This window comes from Poecilia mexicana, unplaced genomic scaffold, assembly GCF_051168715.1.
Source record: "Poecilia mexicana isolate PSO_F unplaced genomic scaffold, ASM5116871v1 scaffold_17, whole genome shotgun sequence".
Taxonomy (NCBI): domain Eukaryota; kingdom Metazoa; phylum Chordata; class Actinopteri; order Cyprinodontiformes; family Poeciliidae; genus Poecilia; species Poecilia mexicana.
The window spans coordinates 18,877,687-18,901,139 of record NW_028263386.1 but is presented as its reverse complement, the minus strand read 5'-3'; the positions used below and the strand labels follow the sequence as shown (position 1 = coordinate 18,901,139).

General features: G+C 40.4%; 1 protein-coding gene across 2 annotated transcripts; it reads right to left on the bottom strand.

Annotated features, from left to right (window-relative positions):
* Positions 1 to 7,503: 7,503 nt before the first annotated feature.
* On the bottom strand, positions 7,504 to 22,660 carry LOC106926316 (phosphatidylinositol 4-phosphate 5-kinase type-1 alpha-like). 2 transcript variants are annotated; one of them, XM_015001144.2, is made up of 18 exons: positions 22,514 to 22,660; positions 19,262 to 19,290; positions 18,997 to 19,086; positions 18,770 to 18,900; positions 18,575 to 18,692; positions 16,879 to 17,031; positions 15,550 to 15,849; positions 15,174 to 15,382; positions 15,012 to 15,095; positions 14,183 to 14,231; positions 13,929 to 14,013; positions 13,660 to 13,833; positions 12,745 to 12,901; positions 12,567 to 12,635; positions 11,943 to 12,483; positions 11,342 to 11,416; positions 10,047 to 10,130; positions 7,504 to 9,928 (listed from the first exon to the last, which is right to left on the bottom strand). In XM_015001144.2, the coding sequence occupies exons 1-18, from the start codon at positions 22,605 to 22,607 to the stop codon at positions 9,926 to 9,928; spliced, it is 2,445 nt and encodes an 814-aa protein (XP_014856630.2). In that variant the 5' UTR covers positions 22,608 to 22,660; the 3' UTR covers positions 7,504 to 9,925. The 2 variants fall into 2 exon arrangements, with proteins under 2 accessions (XP_014856630.2, XP_087870637.1); XM_088014511.1 differs by lacking the exons at positions 11,342 to 11,416; positions 22,514 to 22,660 and having other exon boundaries at positions 19,262 to 21,452.
* Positions 22,661 to 23,453: the final 793 nt, after the last annotated feature.

Genomic DNA, 23,453 nt, shown 5'->3' with positions numbered 1-23,453 from the left:
AATGCATCGAGTGGAGGCTGAAGCCATTTTCACTCATGAGAGCAGTTGAGTCAGATTTTAGCTACTTTAAGTTTTCATACTCGCTTGGTTAATACTAATAGGAACAAACTGACTGTGACGTAGTGGATGAGAGTGGATGGAGGAAGAAATGCTGGTAGCTACTCCTGGGGTTCCATTAATGGCTGAAGTTGGAAGTTAAGTTGACATAAACCCAACCTATTATTTTCCAGGTTCCAAGTTTGAAAAATAATTAGAACTTCTAATTGAGCCGTTCGGTGATCAGGCTAATGACTGGTACTCTTTTTACAAGCTAATGTCCTTTCTGCAGCAGGTTAGGGTTGCAATTCAGCTCTGAGAGAAGAGCCCCCCCATGATAAGACACAAAAAGGATGTTGAAAACAAACAGCAAAAGTTAACTAGAAATGGAAAGCTACCACGATACTGCTTAGATTTTAATGCAGAAATGAAGGCCCAATCAAATGTCCTTACAGTATTGATGTATATACTTTATTAATCCCAGGGGGAAATTCACATTTCAGTAAAACCTGTCCACTAAACAATTAGCTGTGACTGATTTTGTATGAATTACAGAATCCGTGAAAAGTGGCACAGACAGTGTGATCTTAGGCTGCTGAGGTGTTAAGTGTAATGGAAGGGGTGCAAAAGTTGTCTTTGGTCTGTTTGTGTGTGAACTGCTTAACAACTCCCAAGCCAGCAGTCTACATCACAAATTGTGAAAGCCACAATGTAACAATTCTGTGTTAAAACTTATTTTTTTTATTGTCCGCAGGCCACCCTCAAATTTTAGAAAATAGAATATTTGGGTTTTCATTAGCTTTAAGTCACAGTCCTTAGAATACTATGTGGCAAATCTGTAAACAAGAACAATTTCTACTAAAGTAATTTGCTTTAGAGACCAAATGATATAGCTGCCAATTTAGTGTAACCAAATACAGTTATTTTTTTGCCAAAAGCTTGTCTGAAGGAGTTCCACATTGTCATAAAAAGTATTAATTGTTGAGATGAAAGGACAGACAAGCCACACTGACTGATGGTAGAGGGAGCAGTAGTCTATTTAACCCTAAAAGCCACTCTCATCATATTGAGAGAGGCCAGATCAAATTGAACCTTTCTGTCTTCGTCTCTCAGTGGGAGGCGATTGTGGGGGTTTTGTTCCCAGATTAGGGCGGGTATGGAACCGGTTAATCCTGCCAGGGTTTCCATGTGGGAGTGGCAGCAGGGTGTCTTTACTGTGCGGCCAGCCGTAATCTAAAGGCTGCGAGATTAGGCTTTATACCGGAGCACGTTCACTCGCGCACAGACAGAGGCGCGCTGCACAAAGTCGAGGTTTGTTTCAGGATTAAAAGCATCACCTCAATGACTGATATAGTGCCACAGGCATTCCCACGGTAAGCGTGATGAGGATGTCTGTTTGATAGCTGTAAGTGCTGAGTTTGTGTGTTTATTATAATAATAAGTAAAAAATCAGGGAGAAAGCCAATGCTGTGTCAAACAGAAGGTCAACATTTCGCATGCATTATTTTATAAGTTGTAAAAATATAAAATTAGCAATTAAGAAGGAAAAAACTCAAACAACAACTGCTGCTGAGCAGCAGGTATTTTCAGCTGCTCCTGATGAGACACGGAGGTGGAAAAGAAGCTCAGGCCAATGACAAGAGAGACAAATCTGTTCACATTTTTTGAAACAGATGTGCCCACAGTTATGTATGCATTAAGTTACATTTAATCGGTCATAGCTATTTCCCTTCATTTTTTTATTTTATTTTATTTGAAATTTCAGTGTTTGCTTTTGTCTTTGCACACAACCCTCCCCCCAGCCCCCCCCCCCCCCCAAAAAAAAAAACATGCAAATAATGTGGCTGCTTAAACAGATTTGGGTTCCTGCAACCAGATAATATTTGGACCTCAAACACACTCGGATTCACACACACGCACACACACACACACACACCACTTCAGTGCCACTAGAGAAGCAGCTGCCCAAGCTGGCAGGCCATGCTCCCCTCATTATGCTGGCCACTCACTCGTGTCCTGGCTCTGTTTCCTCTCCTGCTGCCTCTGCTGCGTCTGCTGGACAGGTAGCATCTGACTCACATTAGGCTGCTATTCATGGCTTTTATGGAGGCCATTATCAAATACTTACACAGAAAACATCCAATGAGGGACTCTTTTAGCTATGGAACATGTCATATTGTACATTAAAAGTATGACATTATTGTAATTGTCCTTTGTGGACGAGACTTTCTTTTTTGCAAAGGCTCCAGATTGTATAAAGGCGTTTACTGGCATTTGACCCGAGGTGTCTTTGACTTGCTGCATACAAACAGTTTTCAAACGTCACCAACAGTGTCTTCAGAGTCACTGGGTTCCAGTTCTTTCACTCTGTTTCTTCCAGTAGTTTTGCGTTTCATCTCCAGCACCGCCCATCTCACTTATAATGGTTTAAAAGCTGAATGCTTTACAATTATGCTACATGTTTTTGTTTAAACAGTGACTCAATTTTGTTTTGTTTTTTTATTCGAGCTTTACTTAACCAGGAAGGTCCCGTTGAGATTAAAAACCTCTTTTTCACAAGCGTAATCCCGGGCCAAGATGCAGAAAAAGTGAAAAGTCAAAGTGTTTACAAATGATGGCTGAGGGTCAACAAGGCTGTTTTTTTATCCTTCAGCACAATATTCACAAACACTTTACATCTCACAACTTGCAACAAAATTTCAACGATTTAAGTGAAAATCTTATAGATATGGAGCAGACGTATCTGAAACACAAAGGCCTTATAAATTTTGCATTGAAGCATGTCTTTTGTAGTTGTACATTGATATTGTATTTCAATGTACTATACACTTCTGCTTTGAGCCAATCCATAATTATTCCATGTGTTGTTAAAAGTACAGTAATGATTCACAATCTTCCATGAGGAGACAAAAGCCCATGTAGGATATCCAGGCACTGCCTTCCTGATCCTTCTATGTTTTGCTCTAAAATCAAATCAGCCTCTAAAGACTTCAGCGGTAAAGAAGCAGCCGTCAAACAGGCTGATAAAACACCTCTGGGTAGAATACAGCTCTGGGTTTAGACAAGTTACTGCCCTATAGACGTCTGATTAGAGTGACATTTAAAGTTACGTTTGAATGTGCAAATAATTTTTTTTAAAATGTCATGCTAATTTTGGGCTTTTAATGATCCATTTGAACAATTATTTTTCAAGGTAGAGAGACAATATATATATATATATATTTATATTTCTCAACAAGAATTGGGTGCAGAAAGCGTTTTATAGTTGTTTGGTTTTTTTTCTGATCCAGACAAAAAATGTCTTTACTCATTTGTATCCAAGTTCAGCTGTTGATCTACAATTGAGAGAATTGATCGTTCTTAGGTTTGAAAACCTTTCCTTGACTCCAAAAAACACAATTCTTTTAATTACCAAGGACGTTACCTCAACTGGTCTCCACTGGGTTTCCTGTCAGCTCCCTCAGATTTGACTTCAGAGGACGAGTTTCAACTTTATCGAACAGCGGCGTTGACCTTTTAGAGGAGTCGTTCATTAACTAAAAGGCAGCGTTACACCCACTGTCTACATTTTTAAGATAGTCTATGGATGGCACAAAAGGACGCAGAAATGCACTTAGTGGTGTTTAGCCTGAAATTCAACCCTCAATCTGCTTAAGTACGCACTTCAGAGTGCGTTTGTCAATGCGGTTGCATTTCAGGGTCTGTGTAATTCCTATCTTCAGCGCATCTCTGCAGACCTTTGATTTGAAAAGCACCCAAGTGGCTGCATTTGTCTTCCAGTCCACCGTCAACTCAGTGATAGCTTCCTGATTGAGAGAGACAGAGCAAAAACGATGGAGGAAGGCAAAGAGGCAGCACCACTCTGTCAAGGAAAGTTTCGTCCTTCATCAGCCCTACATCTCAGTTTCCTTCTATCCTCCATCTAATTAAAGAAGGATGGATGATCAATAGGGGAGAAGCAGTGGAAGGGGATTAGGATTAGAAATCGATGACTTTGTTTTCTTCGCTCGGCCAAAGATAAACACTGCCTTAAGACACTGACAACGCAACGGAGAGTCTTTTACAGCTTTTCATGCCTCAGAGAGGGCATGACATCCCCTCTGTGTGGACAAGATACACATCTGGTTGCTGCTTCTCACGCTGAGTTAAAAAGAGACGTTTCGATCCCTCCATGATACTGGGAAAAAAATAAATAAAAAATGGGGGATGGGCTCTGATCAAGTTTAGAAGGCGTTTACGCTGAGATCTTTCACCAAGACATCAAGTATTGATGTTCCGTGGGCTTTATTTTCTGCATCACGGATAGGATGCATTTAAAGCAAGCGAAAGTGCGTCGCAAAAGCGTTTGTGTGCGATCCAGGTTGTGCAGCTCAGATCAGAGATTGACTGCCGGTTCGTATCAAATCGCCTGTTCAAGACTCCCTGAGAATAGCTTGAGATGACTGAGATGAAGAGGTGGCGCAACGCGCTGCAAAGGCTGAAAAGGAAAAAGTGATGCTCCTAAAAACCTGAGTGGGCTGGAAGGAGTGAGGCAAGGCATTCTGGGTAGGTGAGGCTTCACCTCCCACACAGGGTTTCAAAAACATACCCCCTGCTTTGATCTGTCTCTGCATTTTCTCTCTCTCTCTCCCTCTCTCTCCATCAACTTCACTTTCCTTCCTTTTCACATGCAGAAACACACACGGTGCACACACACACACACACACACACACACCCTGTTTGTTGTGGCTTTCGCCCCTCTCCTCTTTGAAGGAACAAAGGCATTTGTCTATGCTCCCTAGAGATGAAAGCCCAGCTTTCAGATGACCCATTCACCTTTGGTACAGGTGCTGCCACTCCAATTTATTTATTTCTTTGTAAAATTAGAAGGTTTGTTATTAGATTTATTTGCCACTAAGGTTTCGGTGAAGACGTCACGACAATCAGAAACCTATTCTTCCCATTCAGAGTCACAGGTGTCTGATGTGTGGATGGGAGCACGCAGCAGAGCGGAGGAGCAAACGGACAGCTGACAAAGAAAGGCGTTTATCCTGTCTTCAGTTCAACTGACATGCATGAAATTGGGTTGTGGAGATAAACAGAGTATCCTCAAGTGAAGGCAACATAAAGGTCCGATACCGCTGCTGCTGCTGCGCCCGTTTTTCACAACCCTGTTTTTTTTTTTTTCTCTCTTTCTCTCTCTCTGTGGGTTTGATCTCTTTGTACTGAATGAACGGTAAACAGCTGCTTCTGTTTTTTCTTTTATGTGAAGAAGATACAAGTTTCACGTAATAAAACATTTCCACAAACATCAACAAAAAGTGAAAATTGCATTTGTTCAAGGGACGGTAACAGGAGTTAACGTGTTAAGAGCTCACTGCCGTTTCTAAGATTGGTGCAGCTTAAAAGTGGCAGAATTGTACTTTTACATCTATCTCTAATTTATACTAAACGAAGACACCAAGAAAACCTGAAGTGTCCTTCTACAGAATATATTCATCTTCCACTTCCTGTGATCTAGCGAGAATGTGGCTTTTCCGCAATGAATTTGTGTCGCTATGGCATCTTGAAAACAGTCTATCATCGGGAAGCAGCATTTTGGATTCTCCAAACGCATTACTTTTGAAAAATTGAGAATAACACTTTTTTTTTTATTTTTATAAAATTGTAGATAACCAGGGTTATTTGTAGCGTCATCTGACTGAACAGTTTTGCAACATAACCTGTGCTCAGGATCCACTTGTACTTGGGGAACAGGAAGCCCTACAGATACCCGAGAAAGCTGATTGAACAGACATAGGAAGGAGAAAAAGGATTATGTGTTTGTAAGGATATGTGTGCGGATGCGAGTGTGTGTGTGTGTATACAAGAAAAATTTCATTCCAGGCCAGTTGGTCAGGTGGCTGCTGATCCTTGTCCATCACACATTCCATCATGGCCAGACATGGCTGACTTGTCACCATGAGTGACACTCACAACTCCAGCTTCTACATAAAGCATCCTCAGCGTAACAGATGTGCACCTGGAAACATCTGGCATTCTAAAAGTGCCTTGTGCTCATTCAGATGTACTTTGTAAAAGTCATTTTTAAAGGTAACTTAATATGAATTTAATATGCAGAAACTTTAAAATGATGTATACACCTTGGACTACTTTTGGCATTACAACCACAGACCTCAATGTAATTTGGCAGGACGTTATGTCGGAAAACAGGAAAAAAAAAAATAGTTTTCTAAATTCTTTACAACATCCTTCTCATGCTAAAACTAACAGTATTTGTTGTCCATTTGTAATCATCCCCCAGTTATTTTTTTCTCTAACTATAAAAGAAGTAGTTCAAAGACTGTCTATAAAATTTGATTAATTAGCAAATGGAGTCCATCTGTGAAACATTCAATCTGAGTCCAGTTGTTGTGTGAAGGCTTCTGAGGTTTGTTAGAAAACATTAGTGAAGAAACAGCATCATGAAGATCACAGAGAAGAGCAGACAGCTCAAGAAAAAAGCCGTGAAGAGATCTACTGATGAGATTACAAAGTAATACTTTGAAGAGTCTTATTCAGTCCAGCAGCCAAAGAGGAACAACTCCAGTCCTGTAAAGAGACCAACCATTCACCCAAACAAGTTAGGTAAAGACATTCAAATCTGGAGCAGTAGCCAAGCGATCCACGGTTATTCTGGGGGAGCTGCAGCGACCAAAAGCTCAGGTGAAGGAATCTGTTGACAACAATTAATATTCATGCCTCTGTTCATTAACAGAGGCTAGATTGTTAAACTGCTGAAAGAGAGCAACAATAACAACTCCATGCAGTTTGCTGTAAGCCACACAGGAGTACACAGAAAACATGTCAAAGAAGTCGCTCAGATGGCACTTTGTCCTAAATGCAAAATGCAAAAATGCATCTTATTTTTAGAATAATTTGAAATTGTGTCATTTTTTTTCCTTCCATGTCACAGTTGTACACTACTTTGCATTAATATATCACAACAAATGTGAAAAAGTGTAACTGGTACAAACTCTATGACAAGACTCAAAGAGTCCGCTTATGAGAAAGCATTATTGAATCTTTTTTCTATCCATCTTCTGCAGGCGCTACAGCCTGCAGCTATAAAATATGAAAGCCATACCCACTGAAGCAATAAAGATTTCATACAATTCTTTTTTGTGCATTAACATGTCAGTGTTATAAGGAGGGCTAATGAATGTGGCTTTAAATATGAGCCTCGCTTTTATGGTCCATCAAGACCACAATAAAGAGAAACGTGGCCTACAGGTGGCTTGTAATTCACCGTACGAGATTGAGAAATTCAATTTTAAAATGTAACAAAGAGAGGTCAATTTTAGATAACACGAAGCAGTGTGCTGATGTATAATAATCAAGATACAACAGCGCAGAGTCCTTTTCAGGCGCTGTAGTGCCATCTGGTGGACTGATCTCTCTAAACTCAAATGGGGGGGGAAGTGAACGGATTAGAAATAACCAACAATATTTAGACAACATAATTTTATTTTATTTTTTTCACAGTGATAATCTACAAATACTGTTGCCCACAAACAGGCAAGTCAACATCAGCAGTCTCAAATGACACAGTACAAAAAGAAACTCAAGACAGGGATTCGGTTCCCTGTTGTTCCAGCAGGTCACACAGTTCAAGGAAGATGTATTGCCAAACAAACTGCCGGGAAAACTGAAGAGTTTTCATTTCTGCATATGTTATGAAGTATCATGCTCCATTAAACAATTGGTCAACAGCGTTTTATTTTTCTCAGACAGCGAAAGCATGAAAAACAGGTGATTAAAATAAAGGTAAAACTCAGTAAATTCGAATGCATAAGATACTTTTTGTCAGTAACTCCATTCAAAAAGGGAAACTCATATTTCTGCATAAACGCACAGACTAATATGGGCTAGTTCTACTTTGAATTTGATGATTATGAAAGCTAGCTTTTGCTAATCCTGTGGTCTGAAAAAAATGCCTCTGCTAAAATCCTGACTGGGACCAGTCAGGACCAGTCTCCCTCTTACAGACCAGATTCATCGATCTTTGGCTGAATGCTCTCTCTAAATTACAATTTAGCATGTGCATGCAAATGCCAGGTTATTTGTCTGTTGTGTTTTTTTTGTGTTGCTCTGTCATGGAGAGGTGACCTATCAATATGACAGATAACCAGGCCATCAGGGCTGCAGGAAGCACCCCACCTCTCATCTAATGAGCAGCTGAGGTAGCGACTAGCACCCCCGCAGCCTTGTGTGGACAAGTGGGTATGACTATGAAAATCTAAAATTGTGTTTCTCCACACCTTTTCCTTCCACTCAACTTTCCGTACTTAACATACTTGAATGCAGGCTTTTTATTAAACAATGACACGTCGTGGTGTATCCCGCTTGTAGGTGTCAATAATGGACAACTGTGTGAGCCGTCTTCTCCATGACTGTGTAGGCCATTGCATGAATTATTTCTACTATGAAGTATCATTGTTGGTTTTAAGTAGAATTCAGCTTTTCTAAAAAAAAAAAAAAAACATTTTGGTTTTCATTAGCTTTCATAAAATTAATAAGAATAAGCATTTAAAATAAATTATTCTGAGTGTACTAAATCTATTTATGATTTTCACTTTTCAAGCCGAGTTACTGAAATAAGTTGTCTTTACACTTTTTTTTTATTTATTGAGATGCTGCTGTATTCCATGACTTGTCACAACACCTTTTGACAATTTGACAAAAAAGAGAACACAGGAAAAAAAATAAAAAAATCAACATGTGCATCTCTCAATCAAACACTGTAGACATGCAAACACATGCACACACAACATGTACACACTTACATGCATGTGCTCAAGCACGTGAAAACTAATGATTTACAAAAGATATTTTATTATCTCACCGTTTTATCTCTTTTACCCTGCTACTAATATTTGGTATTTACTTACCAATATATATTTTGTCCATATTTGAATTATTAAGTCATATTCTCTTTTTTATGATTTTATCAGAAAAAATAAGCTTATGAGTTAGTTGATAAGGCATTTTGAACAAAACCACTTGCCTCCAGATCTGTTTGTCTGTTTTTTTTTAACTGAACCACTACACACACCACTGGAGGACCACTGTATGCAAAGGGTTTACACTGTGTCTGAGTGTGTGTGTGTGCTAAGATCAATCAAAGACATAGTTAAAGTGCTAAAATCAAATTATACAGGGCTGACTCCCCTCTAGTTAAAACAAATGCACAACGAAGTCCAGGCTAATTACAAGTGAGTCAATAGGAGGAATCGATAACACATATTGCATAGGCAGAGCTGAGGAAAGGAATGTTTGATTCACCTTGCTTCGGCTGCTCCCTCTGCAGCCAAGCCGTTACTTATACACAGACCTTTGGCTTTTAAAAGAATAATAATAATAATAATAATAATAATAATAACAACAACAACAACAACAATGGTGGGGTTTGCACTGAAATTAAATTGTAATTAATTGACACAATATTTATGTCGTGGGAGTTACATCGACGTTTGAATCTTGACAGTGATTATCCTGTTATAAGCATGAGCTTTATCACAATTACCAAAAATTGCTCACAGTGCTACTGAGCCGATTGTACCGTAAGATTTATACGTTTCTCCACATCTGTATGAGCAAATTGTCCTGATTGCGGCTACGTTGTAGTCTTCCACTATATTAGCAGTAAATCTCTCCGTACATTTGTTCGAGTGCATAATGCAAAGCTGCATTCCTTCAGCTGAATGCCAGGTAATAAGATTTACTCATAAGCAAAGCAGACTCTTACATGCAGCTTCAGCAGCCAGTAGTAAATCATCAGCGTCCTGCTGCCTGTACCATTAAACTCTCCCAGCTTTTGTGTGAGGAGAAAGCCTCTGGCTCCACCCACTGCCGCTGCCTCCGACTGAAATTACTGGAGGAGAAATAGAGATGATTAATATCAGATACGGGAGTGAGAAAGTCAATGCATAAATCAATTCATTCGGTATTTTTAGAGTTGACCATAAATCATGGCCGGGGTGTTGACTTACTGTTTCACTGTCCACATCTGAGTCTCTTCTGGACTCAGAGCTGCAGTGGAAAGGAGAGAAAACACAGCTCTGGTCCTCCTGAGTCTGTGGTTATACAAAGTAACCAGCAGGGGGCAGCAGAAAAAGAAAAACAAATAGGTGGGTTATTGGCGGGGAAGAACGAATTTGAAGACACATTCCAACTTTATGTAATGGAATAAAGTTGCATCGTGCATGTTGGTAAGGTAGAGTCAAACTGGTGATTTTTCTTGCTTTAGTTCGTTCATAAGACAACTCAAATTAGTTTCAGTTACTTTACGAATAAATAGTAAGTTGTACTAAAGGATCAGTTCAGGATTTTTGAAGTCAGGTTCTGATAAAACGGCCTGTATCTGTCTCCTGCTCTACCAAGCTCAGAGGACCCCCAGAGCGCTTCGCACTACATTCAATCATTGACACATATCTTCATTTAGAATAACCCAGAGGCTGAAACTGGAGGCCAGTTTGACAGGGGCAACACTCAAAGTGACCTTTTGTTGTCCTAAAATAACTCCAATGTCAAAAATGTAAAAAATGAAGAGCATTTTTTTTTTGTTTTTAAACTGGTTTGCTTTACTGTTCATCGGAATTGCTTCTCCGTTCAAAGTACATTCATTTTCTATCTGAATAATGATCAAGTTATGTGTGGGACAGCGAACACAAAGATAGTTTAAAGATTCATACGGTAACAAACATTAACGTCTTGAGACTGGACTTGTTTTAAGAAGGTAAAGATCCGATTTGGTCTTGAACCGGCTAATCCAAATGAGCACAAAATGAAAACAGTAAATGCATTATTTACTGGAAATAACTCACTTTCAACAGAATCTGACTCAAAAGTTCCTGAACTAACTTCTTAAACGTAACATAATTTTTTCTAAATATTTTATATCACTAATTCCATGGACTATGAAGAAATACAAAGTACAACTTTATCAATCAGATAATTCACAGAAGCAAAAGAAAGGGAATCATTCCGGCTTCAGGGCTACAAAACAAAAAGATCAAGGGGTCACTAAGAGCTGAGTCTAACTACAATGTACCAACTACACATTCACTGGGTATTTATTACATGAATATACATGGACCACTTTTTACTGCTGATGTAGGAAACGAAGAGGCAGCCGTTTTCACATGCATTTCATTTCTCTTCAGCCGTCAGCAAACAAACAATCCATCAAAATTGGTTTTTGTTTTGCATTAAATAATCCCACTGACAAATCTAGCAGCAATCCCTCGTCTCCCAGGCTACTATAGCTACCTAGCTAGCGACTTACGTTGTAACTCGAACTAGAGTTAAGTTTACGACGGCCAAGAACTGGAGAATACACCCAGTATCTTCCATCCGCATACTGATGATTGGACACACAGATGAGCACACGAGGGATGTGAAATGGGTTACACAAGATTACACAGGAAAAAAAAAAAAGAAGAAGAACATGCAGAATGAATGTGGCAAACAATCAAATCAAAACCAGATGTAGTGAAAAGAACTGAACGAAAAAAAGGAGAACGATGGATGGACTTCATGCTGTGCAGGTTGTTGTTGTTTTTTTGGTTTTTTTTTTGGTGATATCAGTTAAAAGCAGGTCCTTTTTCAGGCATCAGGCTTTAGAAATAAAGCAGGAAGAGCAGCTCCCATAGCGTGCACACAGAGACCTTCTCACCATCACAACTCTACCACGCTATCCTGACTGGACCACTGCAGAGGATCCAGTAGATCATACAGAAACAGAAAGCAAGTTATCCTCACTGCCTGGTCTCAACTCACTCTTATGTGATTGTGACCTTTCAGCTAATTTCGGTTAGCTTTACTTCCCGATCCATTCTCTGTCTATATGTGACATGAACACAGAAACATTTGGGGTAGGAACTTACAAAGTAAATGTCAGAGACCTGCACCTCCGCTTCCAAGGAGCTGTGGCTGCTGGACACCGAAAGCTGCTTTTGCGAAGTTCGCGGTTCTTCCTGAGGCAACTGGGGGCTCGAAGGGGCTGACGAGGGAGGCGTGGAGGGGAAATGCTGGGAGGAGCTGGCGGACGCCGGGTGGATGGGGGTGAACGCTGAGGCAGGAGCGAGGGTGGAGGCGTTTGGAGACAAACCGGTGAGCTGAACAGATTTTGCTTTAGAGCCAGAGACCGGAGAGCAGAGAGTCAGAGACAGAGCGGCTCCTGGAGAGGTGAGCGGCTCGGTGGACGGACGGATGGACGAAGAAAGCGTAGGGGATGACTGGGCAGCACATTGAGCAGAGGAGGATGACGCAAAGGAAGGAGGAAGAGTGGCGGAGGAATATGCAGAGGACGGACACGCAGAGCTGGGGGCGGACGGAGCTGCTGTGCAAGTTTGATGACTGAGCGATTGTTGGCTGGAAGACGGGGTCTCTGCCCTCTGCGTCAGCTCCGTACTCTGCGGGATCTTGCTGTTTGAGAAAACACAAACGAAACAGATGAAGCACAACAAACATAACTGAGTGAGTGATAGCACTTTTGCTGAGGTTCGTACCTCAGCTCCACTTCCACGGTTATAGTGTCCTGACGTTCGCCGTGAACCTCAACCAGCTCTTTTTGTGATCTTTTTTTTTTTTTGACACAAGAAAACACAAAGTACGATTGAACATTTACAGTTGAGTGGGTCTCGTATAATAACACAACTGCTGACATGCACGGACAATATCTCTGACCTGACAATGTTTGGTGAATGCATTTGTCTTCTGGGGCGCATGTGTTCTGGAGTATCAAACGGGGTGGTCGGTAAAGAGTTGTTAGATGACAGCGTGGTTGCAATAGATGCTGTCGTTGCGTCTTCAAATGACGGAGGGGTGCAGGGTGGCTCTTTACCTGAATGAAGCAAAAGCACAATATTAATAGCATATGAGCGAGACAAAAGAAGTTATTTATTCACATTTCTGTTTGTTTTTTATTCCGACCATTAAAGTTACACACGCAGCTGCACGCTTCTGATTGGAAGCGAAATGTCAGTCTGCTTAATTCAATCAAAATCTTGTTTTAAGAGGGCCAACTGTGTTCTAACAGAACATTTAGGGCAGTGGTTTCTAGTTTGACAGCCTCGCCTACTTTTAGTGACTATGACCAAAAAGCTCAATCTTTGCCTCGTCTGACCATAAAAGTTTTCTGCAGAAGCCATCTGGCTTAAATCGAGCTTCAGGGTGTCGATTCACGATCAAAGCCTTTATGATTGACCAGCACCTTCTTATTTCAGGCTGATGTTAAAATGGGTTCACAGTGGACAATGACATCCAAACATCCAATTTCCTTTCATCTGGATATATCAACTTTGGGATTCAAATGGGTAAAACTTGTATGCAACCGGGTGTTCCGACAGGACAATGATCCCAACATAAATTGCAGAGAAACGTCTGAGTGGAGCTTCATTTTCTGTTTCCCTGGTTTCTACAGCTTCTTGCTTCCTCTCTAATTATATCTTTAGAGACTCCCTTTATATCAGCTAAGCAAAAAAAAAGGAGTAAGCCATTGAGGATGAAAGTAAGAGACATAATGTATTGAGGCAGTTAAAACGCAGTAAAAGAAAAAGGCATTTTAGTGTCATTACTATTACTGCTTCCAGCATAGCGCACCATTCTCTTCCAGTATAGAGAAGCTACGGGCTCCTCTGAGGTTCTCCAAGTTCTCCAGGTTTTCCTGCCTTTCGTCAGTCAGGGAGGGACGGTGTCCGGCCGATCCGCCTCCGGCACTGTACTTGGACCCCGAGAGGGCCCCTCGACCTTTCTTAGACGGAGATGGCCGTAATGCTGGAAGGAAAAATGTGATTTACCTTGAAACCTCCGCTAGATGTTCATACCAGTAATCAGAATGAAAAATACATGCTGTGAAATGTTCAACTCACAGCAGCTTTTCCTGAAGACAACTGTGCTGCAGAACTTGAAGAACCTCTCCGCATAGAAGCTGGGTCTGTGGACCGACACCGTGTCCTGCGATTCAACGGAAGACAGCAGTGTTCATAATTAAGTCTTGCCCTCCAACAACAATGACAATGGAAAGACTTAGCATAGTTAATTAGCTTGCATAAATAGACAGCTTAATGTGGATTGGTGTACTTAAATAACGAAAATTAAAAGCAGCCACATGAATGCAACTTACTCCATCGTGGATGAGAGACTTCCAGGAGTGTTCCAGTTTTTTAATCAGCCTGTCAGACAAAACAATTAAATTTAATTACAGACTTCATTGACGTGTATTTTAAAGTGTATTTAAAAGAATGGCTCATCATTTGTTCCCTGGCATCTTCTTGCAACATCGCATTGCTATTTAAAGTGAATCGCAAACCTATACCAGTCATATCATTTTGTCATATATCAACCGGAATGATACACAGCTGCGAGTTGGGATTTTTTTTTTTTTTTTTAACAAATAAAATCCTAGAAATGTGCCATGCGTTTGGATGTTACAGAACCTCCTGTTGCTGCAGTTACAGCTGCAAAGTCTTTGGGGTTTGTCTCTACTAGCTTTGCACATCTAGAGCCTCAATTATTTTTGCTAATTCTTCTTTGCAAAATAACTCAGTCAGATTGGATAAAGAGAATCTATGAATATCAAACTTCTGGTCTTTCATCAGTTTCTCAACATGATGAAAATCTGGACTTTGACTACACTTGTCCTGCCACACATAAAGACCTACTAGGTGTCCAGTCAACAGGTTCTTTCAACCTCTTGCAGCTTTATTTCTGACCTGTCTGCTGTGTTCCTAGCTCTTAATAATGCTCTCTTTTCATACATTTTCTCTAAAAGCACCCAAAGTTACACTGAATTTTATTTAGGCTATCAGAGTTATTCATAAGTTTTTTTATTTTTTTTATTTTTTTACTTTCTTCCATTTTTTGAATATGTCATGCCTCAGTTACTGCCCCTGTTAGTCTCCTTTCTTGAGCATAGTGGTAATTAAAATGCAACAAATAAGCTCACTTTTTACCTGTAGGACTGCAGAATGTCAATAATCCCAATGAACAGCAGGAGGCGCTCTCCTTTACTTCCCATTGCTGGGATTCCTCCCATACTAGATAAGAAAAATAATTTGCCATTAGGTTTAAATGTGTAGGACGACGACGGTCAATATTATGAAATAGGGACATACGTGTCATCATGTGCCAGTGCGTCCCTGCATGTGGACCCGCCCTGTATGGACTCCATAGCGGTGGAATAGAGAGCCCTCTGTCCTGCAGGCTTCTTCTCATCGCCGCCTCCTGCTGGTGAGCCCTGGGACTGGTTTTCTTTCTCTGCTAGGGTTTGGTTGTGAACGCCAAGCAGCAAACTGTAATCCATGATCTTAAAACTTTCCAGAACCTACAAAGAAACGAAGTGTGTTTTGAGATGTTCTCTGACAACATAATGAAAATGTTTCAAGGGGATTTAAACAAAATGTTCTTTGTTGCAACACCTGCTTTTATTTGGATTTTTTTACTTTATCTATTAACCCATAATGCGTTCCCCCTCTTTGCTATCTTTCTCACCAGGCAGTCCCGTTGCAGTGTTTTGACCAAAGCGCTGTACATTTCCTGATCCAAAGTGAGGCCCTCGGGAACGTCACTCAGAAAATCCAGGTCTTTAAACGTGGGCTTGGACTTCTCCCTTTCCTTCTTGGACGCTTGCCTCTTGTACGTTGAGCCCTTGAGGTCGAACTTGAGGTGCATGCGAACCGAGCGTGGCAATATATTGTTCATCACAATTATTCGAATGTTCTTGCCGCCACACTGGACACAGTAAAGGCCAAAAAACTTGGGCAGCAAAGTGCGGGGATTCTGGTTCAAGTTCTGGTCGACGGGTTGAAAGACAAAGGCAGAGGAAAAGGAAAAAGGAAACAAAGCATATTAGTGGTAAATGGGCTTATGCTCCATTGGGGCTCGCACCTGCCAGACAGCGTGACCTCATCGGGCCACGCCACAAGCCTGCGCGCGCACTTAACTCCTCGCCGAGAACTGAGCATGCCTGTGAGCTTTGACCCATCCCAAAGTCACCTGCTGATGTCACAGCTGACAGAGAGCCAGCATCAGCGGTGGATAAAGAGGATAAACATGACTGGAAGATTCTGTTGCACCGCTCCTCTTGAGTAAGAGGCCATGCACACAAACAGCTCACTATCCCTACTGCTCTCAGAGATTTAGTAGATTTAATTATGTGCTTTGCAAAACTATTTCCCTTGTTAAGATGTCTTCTGTTTTTGCTTGCTTGTTGCACTTGGATGACGAATATCAATGTCAGAGAAAGATAACCAGAGTGAAAGCAAAATGCAGTTGGTGAATTCATGTATTAAGAGGACAAAGTGTGCAAACCAGTCTGGTTCTTTATGAAGGGGTAGATGCCCACCAAATCTACCATTTTCATGGTAAGTTTTCCAGGTACTGCGGCCGTAACGCAGCCCCTGACTATCACTCTACCATGCTCAACTGGAGCCGTCATGTTTTTTATTTTTTCTGAAATGCTGCATTAGTTTTACTGCGGATGTAATAGGACGCACACCTCCCGAAAAATTCACCTTTTGTCTCTCAATGAATTTTTTTTTTCCTAGAAGTCTTGGAGATCATCAAAATATGTTTTGCCAAACGATTAGCCATCAAAAAATGTGGCTAATCAGTTAATTTATAAATAAACTGGGTAGGGGAGGTTATATAGTTATTTTCCCCCTTAATAAACTAATTAATAGTGTTAAAACCCATTTTTGCATTTACTCAGATATATTCTTTCTCACGTTAAAAAAAAAAATGTTCCTAATGTGAATCATACAAATTAAATATTGGAAGGCCTACTAAGAATACATTTTTTCAAAAATCCTATCTTCTTACCATGTAATATCCAGGGAGTAATTTCTGCAGAAACTCTGCCTCCTTGTGCAGGACGGTTTTGATGATAAACTCGTCATCACTGGTCACATAGAAAATGGAGCCGCTCGCTCCCGGATTGCTCAACTCAATCAGCGGCTCGTTACACAGCGAGTACTAGATGGAGAGACGGAGGACAAACGGATTAAAATTGGGCCTGCCAAGTCTGCTGCTCAGACTCATCGTCTGAAAGTAATAATACAGACACAGACTAATATTTGTTTTTTTTTGTCTTTTGTTTTTATACATATTGAATTTTATGACAAGCCTGGCAATTCATTTGTTGGAGGTGATGATAAGTGTACTTCAATAAAACTTAGTAAATAAATAAAACACTACTAATCATTTATGTAACATAATCAGGGCTTGCGGGAAGTTTTGTGTTTGGAATGGTCAAACCACATTAGCAAACATATATATATGATGAAAAACAACCTGCATTTACTCTGAATTTCTTACTATACACGGACTGTTTGGTAACGAGAATGTGACTTGAGCTCAGGGTAATGTCACATGTAGTTTGCCAAATTAATTCAAACATTTCAAACATGAGACGATACTCCTGCTCAATGGGCACAGTAACAACAAGAAGACAAACAAATTACAGTATGTGGGCCATCTGCTGTCACAACTTGGAATTTAAAAAGGAAAGCTTTTCTCTTCTAATCCCCATCTGGCACCGACCAGCTGCTTAAACGTGTTGTTGTCACTGTGGGGCCACAGGTGCGCCGTGACATGCATGATCCTCATAGGCTTGTGCAATAAGGGCACAAGCCTATGAGGCTCGTTTTCATGGCAAGTTTGCATGCAAATGTGGATTCTGAAAGGTAAACCACCTGCTACAAAAAATATATTATGATTTTTAATCTTTTTTATTATTATTATTTTTTGCAGCTTAATATTTTTGTGCTACTAATGAGTAGGGTTTTTTTTATATATATATATTTTTTGGCCATTTACCTCAACAGAATGACAAATACAGTGCGAGTGTATTCCGTCAATACATAGTCTTGGAACTTGTCCCCTTCAGCTTTTTCTTTCTGCAGCCTGAACTGTTTTTCCCAACAGATGTTCCCACCTGAGCTGTGCATCTTAGCAGCTCCTCCAGAGCTGTCATTGACGTCATGGCTGCTGCTCTTGTTAATGCTCTCTTTATGCAGCCTGTAAGTTTAGAAGCATAACCTTGGTAGGTATATACAGCTACTTGTCACACTATTTCAATCTGCAGATATTTGATTGCAGATTGCAGGTGTTCAAAGTTTTGAATGTTGTTTTAAAATCCAGTCTAATTATCCAAGCTGGTTTTGGTGTTGCTGTTTGTTCACTAACAAACCTCTAAAGCCTTCATAGAACAAATGGATTTATGCTGAAACTAAATTAGGCCATTTACATAATTTGGATGTATTTAAGTAGAGAGGCTGGAATAAAAGTGCACCCTTTTTTACTTATAAAAAAATTTCAAAATCCTTCTCATAAAATCCTGATCAATTATGTTGAACGTTTAGATTATTCCATTTAAAAAAAAAATGAAATAAGGAGTATGAATTATCCAGAATTATTACAGAATGGACTGTAATACTGCTTCACATCACTTTGTGCAGCAAATACATGTAAATGTAAGCCAGAGTATAATATGGATTATGCATGGAAAAGACCTCACCAGGTAGTCATCTGGCCGGATCCCAAACAGCTCCCTGAAGTAGCGGAAGGCCACGGGGGCGTAGGTTTTGAACCTGAAGTCTGGGTAGTGATGGGCTGGAGTGAGGTTGCTGCCTTCACTGTAAGGGACCAGTAAATTTAATATTAATAAAAATTACAATAAGCACCGATAAATGTGACCCCAATCTTCACCCACCTGGGGAAGAAGATGCTTTCCACCACGTAGAAATCCTGCATGAGGACATCTCTCTCAGGCTTGGAGCTGAGGTTGCCAACGGTATATCCGATCCCCAGCTGGATTGCCCCTTTCAAGGCAGAAGAGGTGGTCTGAAGACGGAGAGCGCAGAGAGCGAAGGTGAAAAGTAGCTAAGAAAAGAAGCAAGAGGGCCAAGACGGTTTTAAGCAAACAAAATAAAAGTTCACTTTTTTATATGTAGTCTCTCCGTGGGCATCTACTCTCCTGTGGCCGATCTTCTTCTCACGACTTGGTTCTGTTCCAAACAGGGAAGGCATCTAAAACCAAACACAGAGTGAGGAAAGCCACTGTGATTGTGACAAAAGGTAGCACAAACGACTTCTAATGCCCCAAAAGGTTGAGTTGAATTATGAAAGAATGTAAAACAGGAGCTAGAATAAGCCCTGAGGACAGATGAGACGGTCAGGTGTATCATGTGAAGTAGCCTCTCACCTCTGTTATTTGAGCCTTCTGGGTTGAATCTGTAGACACAGGGGAAAGAAGGATCAAGAGGTGCCTACATCAATGCATTATTAAATATTATTTGTTATTTATCGAGGTGCAGCAGCTCTAAATTCAAGCTTGTGGTGTTGGTGAAAATCATCCAGGCGAATTAAATAAGCACAAAGCAGAACAAGAGGCTTCCCAGGCTGGACAAACATTTAACACCACAAGGGATATTCACTGACAGATACATACAACAAAAACTCTTAAGAATACCTTAACTTCAAAGAGGGCTAACTTAACATCTTTTGTTACCCTTGCTCCAGGTGAATTGGTGATTTAACTCACCAGGAGAAGAGTTTACCACCTTACAAGTTGCACGTTTTTTGAAGATCCAGGCAAAAAAAAAAAAAAAAGAGAGCGAGAGGAAAAACTAGAGAAAAATTAAGCCGAAAGAAAAAATCTCTTCTCAGCCTCGACGTCTTCTGTTTTCTATTTCTGGATCAGTAAGATTTGTAGATTTGTGCAGGCAAGGTAAAAACTCTATTGGATTGACTTCCTGCCTAATCTGAGAGCAGTCATTGGCTGGGTGCTGCAGATCACATCAGCAACCAATCACAATCAAGGATTAAAAAAAGTCTTTCCACCAGACAAGAGGGACCAATCTAGATGCTGCCTGTGTGTATGTGGGACCATTAGACAGGAACAGGAAGTTAGTCAAAAAGACAGCACATTGTACATCAAAGTACTGTATGTTTTATGTGCTTTTTTTTAATGGTGTGCGAGGTTATAAGGAGGAGGAGATGAAGGTTGCTAATGGAGCTGAGTTGATGAATCTTTAAGCCGTGAGAAATGAACACAGTAGAGACTGTAGCAGATGGTGCTGCCACTACTGGAGGCAATGTGCAATAAATGATACGATGAAAGAAATAACTTTTTTTTTGCTTGGGTTAGCGAGTGCAAATACATATATTATATCATTATACAAATCAAATATTGGCAAAAAAAAAATGTTTAACTGAGATGCAACTTATTTATGTGGTCTGAATCAGATCAAGGAATCTGTCAATGGGGCAACTATAGGCCTAAACGGGTTCAAATCTGGTCTTGAAGGAACTGTTGCAAAGCGTATCAATGAAAGATGGTAACAATTAATCCCATTTTAAATTGCAGTAAGCCATGTAAGGAACACAGCAAACGCTAGAGGCAGGTAGGCCTGGCAGATAAGAAGATGGATGCAGATAAATGGAGGAGAATCCAGGAAGTAACCTGTTTATGGCTCCAAAAGACTCGGGTGAATGTTTACTTTCCCGAGGAGGTACAATGGTTTAGAGAAAATAATATTCGAGTGAGAGAATAGTCCAAAATCCAAACCTTCAAAAGGTTTGTTAGTGGTAATCAAACAATGTCGTTGTTGGTTGGATCCTGGCTTTGGGAGATTACTAAAAAGTATGATACTGTGACTTCAAATCTATTTTTATGATATTCTTTGGAAATATCATAAATTTGAAAAAAAAAAAAAAATTAAAATTAAATAAAATAATGAAATACCCTCATTAACATTGTCTCATATGCACTGTTTCTATTATGTGAAAAACAATTTTGACCAGGAAAGTATCTACTAAATCTCACAGTGATCCAACATGTGTTTTTATGTATTTGGCAGACACTTTTAAACAAAGTGACTTACAACTGAATAACTCACAATAAAGTCGAAATCAAAGCTAACAATAACCTGACTATTAAAAGGTAGTAGTCAGGTTCTATCAGAGAAATTAGAAGTGACAGCCTAGAAATGTGGTGCAGAGATAGAGGGGAGTAAATGGTAAGTGCCAGGATACGGATATTCTCTGAAAAACTGGTCTTCGGTCGTTCCTTGAACAAAACTCAGTTCTTCAGGAGCGTCTCAAACCTAGCCTAGGATAGTACCATGTACTCTTAGACCCCATGTATCCTGTTGTGGCAACAGACGATATAGCAGAGGATTAACAACAACTGTTAAGATGAACAGATTTGTTGGCAAAACATAAAAAGATCATTAAAATGGCTAAATAATTCAAATTTCAAAGGAAAACTCCAACTAATATACCGACTTTGCGTACACAATTAGAAATCAAAGCTGGACAAGTTGCATAAAACTATTTGAGAGTCTAAAATAGTTTTATTACTTTAAACCCAATAAGGCGAATCGTAGTCCTTCATTTGATGGATTTGCGTGGTTTCTGCAGCCTCCTTTCAGCAGCCTTGCCGCAAAGCGCCTCTTACCCCCCCCCACCACCATAGTGCCCACACCTGTAACCTGCAGATTAATGCTGGAACAGTGAGCGTAGGACATGCACACAAACATTCTCGGTGGGATTAGGGTCAGAGCAGAATAAATGTGTCAGTGAGCAACAAACACAACATCGCTGTCACGTTCCAGCTGAGCACAATGGCCCGCCAGTTGTACTCTCAGTTTCAAAGTTTATGCACTGAAACAAAAAGCAAATAGAGACATCTCAAAATGATGACAGAGTAATAACATATTTTGGGAGCTCTCAAGTGTGTTTTGGGGGCCTGTGTGTGCGTGTGTGTGTGTGTGTGTGTGTGTGTGTGTGTCATAGTTAAGAGGATTAAATCTGCCTCTTATCAGCTGAGAAAATGGCGGGTCTGTAGCTATGACAGTAATCTAACACTGAACATAGGTGGATTTCGATTCCCTTGTTCTCTGGAGGTGACTATTAACGTGTTTTATCAAATTATCAACTGAAGCATTATGGGCATAGATGAAACAATAAATGTATGTCTGTACATTCACATCTGCAACAAACGCAAGTATGATTTATGTTAGAATCTTAAATCAGTAAAGGCATCCTTCAGATTGACATATGAGATAAGAATTGCAATGACAGCAGCAGAACACGTTGCGTGTCATAGAAATAAACAGCTTCTGTTTCTAAAAAGAGTTTATCGATGTTTCCATCGGCAGAATGGTTCCATATTCAAATATCTATGACTTCTTCCTCACAACAGCCGTGTGTACACACACACAGGACACGGCGTGCATGGAGCTACTGACAACTGCTGCTGCAGATACATCTATATAGCTATCAAGTCAAGCCATTTATTTGATCGAATGATGCTTTTTAAAGTGTTGCACTTCTTTAAGCTGCTTATTTCACATCTACAAAAAAAAAAAAAAAAAAAAAAAAAAGAACTCTGCTAAAATGCTCCTATGTGATTTTGACATCGCATTGAACACATTTAGGCTACGACACCTACCGGTGTCCCCAAAGTCAAGTTCCAGGCTGGATCCGGCGGCCGCTTCCTCTGTCGGGCTTCCATCGCTCCCGATTCCCGCAGTCGCTGGGTCCATGTCCCGCACGGCTCCTTGTGACGATGCGCAACCCTTGTCTGCCTCAGACGGAATGAGGTGCAGCGATACTCGCCGCTAAACGGCCGGACATCTCATCTTACTCTGCGTTTCCCGGTTCAGCTGCAGACGACGGCATCACTCTCCGGTCAATGTGTTTTTGTCGCTGGATGTGGTTTTTTGCGGCGACGCCGCCACCCTCAGAGCCAGCGGTGCTGATCATCTCCGCCGCTGTTGTGCGTCATCCTCTTCACGCAGCGGCTGCATCAGGCTGAATGAACTAAATGTGCAGTCGACTGCACGTTTTTCATTACGCATTCGGAGGCAATACAATGTTTTGAATAAAAACTAAAGGTTCGTGCAGTGAGGTTACATCCGAGGCGAAGAGGCCCTAAAATGTTTCGAGCCTCTGACTACAAGTGTAGCCCATTTGTCAGTGAACTAGTAAATGCCTCAAAACAGATCAGGCTCCAAATCTTCAAATTGACATTGATTTGGAACTCCAGCAAACCACGTTCCGGGTTATTATTTAGAGATGGAGCGAATATAAATCTTCCCAAGAGATGTCGGCAGCCAACGGAAATTTCTCCCAGCTCACCAAGACGTTAAAAACAAAAACATTTCGACAAATTTAAAAATATTTCAACTTGACCAGAAATGACAATGCAAAAACTACATTTTAAATGGTGAAACTTTGTTTCAAAATTTAATTTCAAGAAATTTGTTGGCTAGAGTTTCAGTTGGAATTTTTTCCTAATCAGTTTACACGTCTTTCATCCCCAACTTTAAACAAATGTTTTGGTTTATGCAAATAATCTCTTCATTTTAGGTCAAGTTTCAGTCAAAACT